The 9,098-nt window shown below is 40.5% G+C and overlaps 1 protein-coding gene across 4 annotated transcripts in view; it reads left to right on the top strand.

The window, feature by feature from the left end:
• The first annotated feature begins 438 nt into the window (after positions 1 to 438).
• Positions 439 to 9,098, top strand: part of RUFY2 (RUN and FYVE domain containing 2) — a 27,764-nt gene continuing 19,104 nt past the window's right edge. For 3 of the 4 annotated variants that reach the window (XM_084526693.1, XM_084526692.1, XM_084526695.1), the window contains exons 1-6: positions 439 to 604; positions 2,954 to 3,127; positions 3,570 to 3,687; positions 5,237 to 5,338; positions 6,529 to 6,652; positions 8,854 to 8,915. In XM_084526693.1, coding sequence (XP_084382819.1) covers positions 454 to 604; positions 2,954 to 3,127; positions 3,570 to 3,687; positions 5,237 to 5,338; positions 6,529 to 6,652; positions 8,854 to 8,915 — 731 coding nt within the window. In that variant the 5' untranslated portion in view covers positions 439 to 453. Of the gene's footprint in view, positions 605 to 1,060; positions 1,823 to 2,953; positions 3,128 to 3,569; positions 3,688 to 5,236; positions 5,339 to 6,528; positions 6,653 to 8,853; positions 8,916 to 9,098 lie in introns of those variants that run through there. The other variant, XM_084526694.1, reaches the window with a different exon arrangement.

Below are 9,098 nucleotides of genomic sequence, written 5' to 3'. Positions count from 1 at the left end.
GAGACAATGTTTTGGCCTGGTAGTCTCATGCTGTGATTCTCTGAAATACTCTTACATTCTAAGGAGTATCAAAAGCATCTTTTAGGAAGTGATTGTTCTTTCTTTTCCACATACATTGCCTTTAGCACAGGGCTTTCTCAGGCGTGGGTACCAGTTTCAACACTGCCTTAGTGCTGTTTATTTTCCTGGCCTACTTCTATGAATAAACAGACAGCTGTTGCAAAACAAACGAGTCGGATCAGAGCCTGAGCAGCAGGGCTGGTCAAGGTTTACACCTATCGCTTCCTTTTTTTTTTTTTTTTCTCCATAGCGTTGAACGCTAAGGAGCCCTGGCAGTGCAGCCTTCCTGCTACCTCTCCCCCTCAGTCGCCAGAAGCCTGCTACCCGGGCCCTTTTTATTCAGCCAGCGACCACGAGCGGCGCCACCGCGGCAGCTCTGTCGCGCCTATCGCGATGGGAGGCCGGGGGCGGGTCCTCCCGCCGCCGGGGACGCCGTGTGGCGGCGGGGCCGGGCCGGGCTCACGCAGCAGCGGGGCGGGCGGAGCGGCGGGGCCCGCAGGGGGCGGCCGAGGCGGTGGCGGCAGCTCCTCCTCTCCGGCCATGGGTGAGCGGCGGCGGGGCCGGGCCGCCCGGGGGGCGCTGAGGTGCTCGGCCGGGGGGCGGCGGGGGGCGGCGGGGGCCGCGCCTCAGCGAGCACAAAATGGCCGCCGCGGGCGGGGGGCGCTGAGGGGCGGCTGGCGGCGGGCGCTGGTGGCTCTGAAGCAGAGCGAGCCGTGGCGGGGAGGCTGGGGAAACGGGCGCTGCCTGCGAACAGGCCCTTCAGCCGCTGCTGTTTTGGGGTGAGAAAAGCCCTTTTCGCCACGTCCTACGGAGGGGCAGCCTGCCTCATCGAGCGGCAGCTGTCAGAAAGCACGCCGTGTAGAATCCCGAGTCGTGAAGGAAAATAGCTCGATACAGGCAGACCGTATTTTAAAACAGACCTAAAATGTGGTGTTTCTGCATTAGAAGGACCGGGCGGGAGGGCTGCTGATTAAAAGGGCGGTGGGTGTGGAACTTCGTCTGCCTGCGGGCAGGATCAGCTCCAAAGTCAAAATCAGGTCGCTTGCAAAAGGAATTTGTGAGATGCCTTTGGGCAGATGGACCGAATGCGTGGCAAGGGGGAGCTGTCCACCTGAAGCGAGCAAGGCTTTGGCTAAGATGAAGTTTGAATTTAGCACTGTCAGTACCAAACCTGATAAAAAAAGCAGGAAATCTGACGTGACCCATACTAGCAGAAACGCTCGGGTTGTTGCAGGCCTGTGCCCGTTGCAGAAGGGGTACGGATGCTGCTCTTCCTCGGGCTGGCAGGAGACAAACAAGTGAGCAGGGACTGCTGACTGGGGGAATCCTTGTCACAGCGCTGTCACTAGTTGGCTGCTGTGTCTGCCACCAGATCGTAATGCTTTCTGTTGAAGTGCTGGTAAATTGAGAGAATGTAAAAGTGGTTTTTAAGGTTATCTTGGGTATATCGCCTCCGTCAATTAATTTTTTCCCGGAACATTGGCATAGGTCAGGCTGTATGGTAAAATGGTACTTTGGCATTTGATGGGCAGTCATGAATACAGAAAATTAGAATGCAGCTTTCTAAGTTTATATCTAATACCTAAATGCCTAGAGCTATGCTATGTAAGAAATCAGCCAAATGATTACATTGCTGTTTGAGGAATCCACCAAGGAAGTGTGTCTTAGAAAGATATTTCGTTTTGAACACTGCTTTGTGCTTTCTGAAATCCAGAGAGACAAGGATATTAATAACAACATTTGCAGAGGAAGAGGGGAAGAGGTTCGTGCTCCCTCAGACACAAATATATAAGCGTATTTTGACATCTGTGTAGCAATGTTTAAATAGGTGTTCTTCATTTGTTTGCTTTTTTTGGTTAGATTTAATTGCAAATAGCAGAAACCAGTAAATCATCAACATCTTTCTTTGCCTCTTTGCAAGTTCCTTTGATCACGGTGAATAAACAGAGGGTTGCTTTGTCTCTTGTTTCATTTTGGCAAAATAAAAGGTGGCCTGAATGCATGAAATGCTTAATTACGAATGAAATTAACTGAGAATCTTCTGAACACTCTGGTTTCAGTAGCTGGAGCTCTACAAAGAGGAACCTTGTCCATTCTGTCAGATCAGAACGATTTTTAAAAGCTGTGGGAATTTTACTGCCAAGGTTTAATCTCCAAATGTAAATTTTGTGGTGTGCATTTTGTAAAGTGTATCAAGAACATTTTAAAGTGGAACTTAAGGCGGAACCTTTATTTCTTAAATGTTCACATGTAGAAATTAATCTGTAGTTATATGAGAAACTTAAATATTAATTTTCCAGGAACAAAAACAACACACAAATGCGCATATGTAATGTCTTTGTGAAATCACTCCAGATTTACTCACTGAGACTATGTGCAGACTAAAAAGGAAAATAAATGCTTCTGTCATTGGAAATTAGGGCTGCAGTGGAAAATGGCTATATATAGAAGAGAAAGATGTCTCTTTGTCATTAGCGTATTATACTATAATACACCAAGTAGATGTTGGCATCAGTAGAAATGCTGCTTTGATATCATGGTGAGGGCACTGATTGCTGTTGTGCAGCTGAGTGTTTCAGGACAGCAGTGATACCGGTGTTAATTTGCAGTTACGGATTGTTACTGGGAGGTACTGAGACAAGCAAGTAATGGAGAACTGACATTTCTGGCCTCATTTTTTAATTCACCTACTAAAACAATCTGTATGGGCATATGTTCTGGACTGTATGCTCTTCCATAAAGTAGTGTCTTATAGCTCTTACTAAATTATTTCTTGGAATTTATCTAGTTTAAGATAAGCATTTCTTTGAACAAGGCAGCCAAGAACCATTTTAATATTTTGCATCTTTTCTAAAACTTGAACCATAACTTTTTGTTCTCTTTCTTGTCCTAGCTGTAAAAGACCCGACAGCTGTAGAAAGAGCAAATTTACTGAACATGGCTAAATTAAGTATCAAAGGACTCATTGAATCAGCTTTGAGCTTTGGCCGCACTCTGGATTCTGACTACCCTCCTTTGCAGCAGTTCTTTGTTGTCATGGAGCACTGCCTGAAGCATGGCCTTAAAGGTGTGGTAATTATACTAGGTGCATCTTTCTCTTCCCAAACATGCAGTTTTTCTTCCTTTCTTTCTTGAATGAGATCAAAACAAAGTGTTTTTTTTTTTTTTCTTTTTTTTTAATTAAGAAGAGAATCAAATATGAATTGTCAACTGTTATAATCAATACTCTTATTAATACTTTACAACATATATTTCTACATCTGCCAACTTTTTGTTTTGTAAACTGCTGTTGTAAGTGATCCAAGGATTCCACAACTGTATGTGTGTATGTAGCTTATATTTCTAGCTAATCACACTTTTTGTTATTATTTAGTTCTAGCATCAGCAATAATTCTATGTTCGTGGCAAAGTAATTTGTGAGAGGGCTTTGGATACTGGTGAACTGACTAGTTGTTTTGAAGGAAGCCAGTCTATTGTTTAAATGAATTCATACATTTTTCTTCCCCTAGTAAGAAAATCCTTTCTAAGCTACAATAAAACCATCTGGGGTCCTCTGGAACTTGTGGAGAAATTATATCCAGAAGCTGAGGAAATAGCAGCAAGTGTCAGAGATTTGCCCGGCCTCAAGTAAGTTGTATTGCTAAAATATAACAAGAAGATACAAAATCTGATCTACAGATGTCTCATGATTTCATTTGGCACTAATCAAGCCTTTGAACACTAGCACACGATACTGGGGGAGAGTACAGGTGGTTCTTGGTAGCTGCTTAAAAATTTTTACTGTAAAAAGTGGGATCTTTGTGTTCTTTTCTGATATCACTGTGAGAAAAGTCTCCTAAGTGGTAGACAAAAACAGTAAAAAAAGGAATGGGTTGTGTATTGCAGTCTGCAGTCTAGAACTGTGAAGAACACATGCTTCTAGTCAGCAAAAGCTGTATAAAAACAAAAGGTACCATACTGAAGAGGAATGAATTGGGCAGTTCTTTGGATTTTTGTAGGAATATTCTTCAGTACAGCATCCTTCTCTAATGTGAATTTATGCTGTAGACTACAATCTTCTTCCATCTCTCTGCATTCCACTTTTGTGTTAAGCGTTATAATTGACCGTATATTAAATTCTGAAAGGGTTTGCTTACATTGTCGTTGGTTGTATGGCAGCATAAGTTATAATTGGTAGCCTTAGACCTCAACTAAAGCAGATAGGTATATAAATTATTATTTACTCTTGTATCAGGCTTGATGAAATAATACTCTTCGCAAAGTGTGTTGCACTTTCTATCTTGATATAGCATATAGATGTGTGTGTGTGTGTGTGGTATTTTTTCTTTTTTTGGGGGTAGTGTTTTTTTTTATTCTGTTTTGGCTTGGTTTCCTTTTTTTGTTTTTATTTTTTCTTCCACATACGTGCTTATCACTTAGCATGCAAGCACTAGAAGAGGAGGATGTAAAGTTTCAGGTTTAATTTCTTAGATATTAATGTTTGCTATTTACATACATCTTCATTTTCTTTGTATTGTCTCTTCAAGATACCACAGAATTTGTAAAATGTATGAGCTCAAGTTAGAATTCACTGTGTTTTGAGAACAGGATTGAGAAGGCAGACTTGCATGGCAAGTTGTAGTGGACGTTCAGTAACTTTTCTCACAATTTCTCTAAAGTCTTTATAAGTGAGCTGGAGAAAGGAATCTGAATTGTTGCAGACATTTTACTTCAGCTAGAAACTGGACTTTCAAGGTCATTGTTCACGATCATCGGTGTCAGGTTAAGAAGCAGGTCTTTACAGGAAAAAGCACCGCTCTTAAAAATTCTTTCTACTTGGCTAGCCATGCATTGTGTGAAAACAAAGTACAGCGGTGCGTAGAAAGTTGCATGCTTTTACCCTCTTGAGCTAAACAGCTAATTTTACTGGCAGGCTCCTTTGCTTTTTCTACTGTTCTTTCCTGGGTCTGCTTGCAAACTTGGTTGAGCCAATGAAAAATTTTCTTGTATTATCCCAAAGCTTGGAGTCAAAGCCTAGAAATCATGTCTGCACAGACTGTGTTGCTCAATCATTTAAAATAACGTTTCAGAAATCTCAGTTGCTCTACCAGTATACTGATAAGATAGTTAAGAAAATAAACTAATTGCTATATTGTTGATTTTTGAACTGCTTGTCTTCTCTATCACCTTTGTCCAGAACACCACTGGGCCGTGCCCGGGCCTGGTTACGGTTGGCACTAATGCAGAAGAAAATGGCTGACTATCTTCGCTGTTTAATCATTCAAAGAGATCTTCTCAGGTAAACAATTAAGCAAATTCCATTTAGAACTTATTTTGATGGATTTAGTCTCCTGAAAAAAAATACTGTCTTGTATTTACTACTTTTTAATATACCTTTAACGTCGTACGGCATAGTTTCTGGCCTGTGGGCTGATTTCGTCCAGTCCTCGGGGCAGAGGGGACAAATGCTGTCCTCTCATCAAGACTGAGGGACATCTGATGAATAAAGAGATGATATTTCTCCCCATCATGGTAGAGGGGCCTTCTGCAGTGTACCTGCTGTTATTTCACTGGTGAGGGTGGTGGGGAAGGGGTCCTACTGCGTTCCTCAGCCGTACAGAATATGGACTAGAAAATTCTGTACAGGAGGTTAACTCACCACGTGCATGGTTTTCTACCAAGCAGCCATTGCTTGGGGGGCTATTGCCTTGAATTTGCTAGTCCTTTCACAATTCTAAAACTGGCATTGCTCCCTTCTGTCATAAGGTCTGCTTTGTGGTGGGGTAGATGAAGCACAAAGGGAAAAAGGACTTGCCACTTTATTTTCAAACCTGTAACCTATAAATATTTTGAAGAACTGTTATTTCTTGTAGATGATGCTGGTGTCTCAGGATGACACTGTTGGTCAATGGGTGTGGACTTTTCCACTGAAAGAACAGTTTCTTTCATAAAGTCTAAAACTTTATTTAAAAAAAATACAAGGAGGAGGAAGTAAATGTTGATACTCTGTGGCTTAGAGCAGTATTTTTCTTTAAAAAACCCTTTCATAATTTCAGCCCTTTCCATATTTCTTATACCCATTTACTCACTTGAAATTAAAGAAGCCAAGTAAGAGTGTTTTTGTTAAAGTCCAGAGCTTTTTTTTCACCAGATAAAATTTCTATCAGAAGTAGCTCAAAGCAAGTGTACAGGAAAAAGGTCTTTTTTAAGGTAAGATAAGCCGTATCCCCATCTTGTGTACCCTAAGCTTGCAGTTTAGATTTCTGGAGCCAAGGGTAGTAGCTATGTTTTCAGTAGCCTCTGAGACAAACTGCACTTCCTGCTTTTAAATATTCATGAAGTCAAAATATGGGCAGACTTTTTTGTCTTTAAGAATGTTGGAGTAAGGTTAGAATAAGAAACAATTCAAATTTAGATATCACTTGCAGTTAATTTATTGCACCTACATATACTGAATGTATCAATTTAGACAATCTTTTTATTTAACAGTGAATTTTATGAGTATCATGCGCTAATGATGGAAGAAGAAGGAGCAGTTATTGTTGGATTATTAGTTGGCTTGAATGTAATAGACGCTAACCTGTGTGTAAAGGGTGAAGACCTAGATTCACAAGTAAGTCAATACAGGTAACGTAACAAACATCCACTCTGGAAGATTTTGTGTACAATGAATTTCATTATTATAGAGCTGTGACTTGTTAGAAATCTTTCTAGATAGTTTAGGGTGTGATCCAGGTCCTGGATCTGTGGGGCTGTTGTATTAACCTCAATGTTGGTTGGATCAGACCTTTACATGGTGATAATGTCGGAGAGCAAAGGTGAAGTTTTATGGGTTGGTGTCAAATGGATGCAGCAGTAGCAATGGCAGAGTTCTTCCCATTTTAATTGCATAACTCAGCTTCTTTCTTTGAGTATAGTTCACATTATCCCATTCGATTCATTTATTGTTATTCTGGAACACAATAGGAGCAATGTGACCTGAAAAAAAGATAAAATGCTTCACACAGTGTAATAAAAGTCTTTATAAGAGTATGACTGCTTTCAATCTGAACCAAGACTGGTATCAGTAGAGCAGCACTGCATGCTTTGCAAACTGTGTTGACTTTGAACTCTGAGCTTTTCCAAGAAAATCTTGATGAAATCTTTTTTAAAGGCATAGGCACAAGTATTTTTAAGTAAATATAAGATGTGTTCAGCCCTGATTGTGTCCAGATATTTTGTGGAAAAAAATCACAAAAAATCATAATTGTTTAATTATGTCTGATTAGTACTGTATTTCAGCATATGTTTGATGAAAAGCAATTTTTATATTAAAGAAAAGACGTAGCTAAGTGTTTTTGTGTGCTCTTGAATCATAGTTCACTTGTCTTCAGCATTCCTGCTAGTTAATATCTAATGGTTTAGACACTGATATTGACTAACAGAAGACACAATATTGAAAAGCATGTAATTCTAGAAACTTTATCAGTGTGCTTTCCCCAGTACTGAGAATTACACGTGTGTTATTATAAGTTACAAAACAGCAATTGCTAGCTGCACCTTTGTTTCTAGGTCACTTGCTGGCTTTGTTCTATGAGGGGAGAGAAAAGTTGATTTGAGAAGGTGATAGTGGCTGCCCTGGGGAGGTTCTACAGTAATTCTGTTTATGAAGAGCAGTGTGAATAAGGCATCGTCCTCAGAGAAGCCAAAAGCAGCAAGTTGTATTGAGCAGAAAGGGACTTCTGAAGGGTTATGAGAGTCACATCCAGGAGGATGGTTTTGGTATTTCAGAAGAATCCTCTTCAACGGAGAAATGTGTGTATGCGCATACGGAGGATTAAAACAAAGTACATTTTATAGAGATGGCATTTTGCCTTTTTGTAAAGGGAGAATATTTTACTTTAATAAGCAAAATACATTTAAGTGAAAGCTTTTGGAAGAGGGACCTTTCAGAAAAGATGAGGAAAGACCAAATAGAAGATGGTGATAGGAAGTGTGCAGGAAAGCAGTGTACAAACCAAGGAAACGTTAGACTTAGCAAATTACCTGTATTCAAAATCTAAAGGGAGCTCAAGAAGGAAGCAGTGGATCAGAGAAATGGAAATAATTTTATAAAGAGGCTGCTAGAGACCAGAAATAATTGGTTTTGGTAAAATAAATGGTTTAGGTATGCTTGTAGGGGTTCATGAATAGAGTGGAAAGCAGAACTCAAGGTTATGTTGTTCATGGTGTATATGATTGAATTACAATTGAACAGAAAGTATATGAATTGGATTCAGGTTTAGCAAGCTATAAAAATATGAATGGACAGTTGAGTGCACACCTGGGAGTCAGCAAGCGTGGAGAGGTAGTGCTGTTTGGCAAGGAATTTTGAAAAGCTAAACATGGGAGAAACGTCAGTTTTGGGAGTTGTGCTGCAAAGAGAAATGGCGTGAAATGCTATAGACAAATTAATCTCAAGTCTCCTCAATCAGTGATAGGGTTCAGTAGCATCTGATAGTCTCCCAGAAAAAAATCTTCCTATGAACTCTTGGCAAAGCTCCATCAGATGTAAGAAATCATCTTTTCTGAACTTGACTGAAGGATGTTTGTTTCACGGTGTGTTGTTTGTTTCAAAAGTAACATCATTTTTAACAAACACATGAGACTGGGCTTTTGTTTTGTTCTATTTGAAATATTAGTGTTCAATTTTTTGAGCTTCACTTAAACACACTTGAACTGGACCAGTCTTTGGAAGCTGATGTAGCTGAGGTTTTAATAAATGGAGACAAGACCATGTATGACAACAGCAGTTACTTCCATGATATGAAACTGTGTACGTTTGCTTTCCCTTAGGTTGGGGTGATCGATTTCTCCATGTATTTAAAGAGTGATGAAGACATTGGGGGAAAGGAGAGGTATGTCCTCACACCAAATGCCTCAGTTTTTGCATATCAACAAATCTTTTCTCGATTGGTGCCCTGTTCTTTGTAGAAACAGGGTTCCCTGAAGATGAAATTTTCTGATCTCACTGTCTTGAGATAGATGGCACGCCACTTTGGTCTGTGTTACTAGTCAGCTGTCAGATTATTTGCACCCTG

This window comes from Aythya ferina, assembly GCF_964211825.1.
Source record: "Aythya ferina genome assembly, chromosome: 7".
Classification (NCBI taxonomy): Eukaryota; Metazoa; Chordata; class Aves; order Anseriformes; family Anatidae; genus Aythya; species Aythya ferina.
The sequence above is the reverse complement of the archived record's forward strand: the minus strand, read 5'-3'. Positions and strand labels throughout refer to the sequence as shown.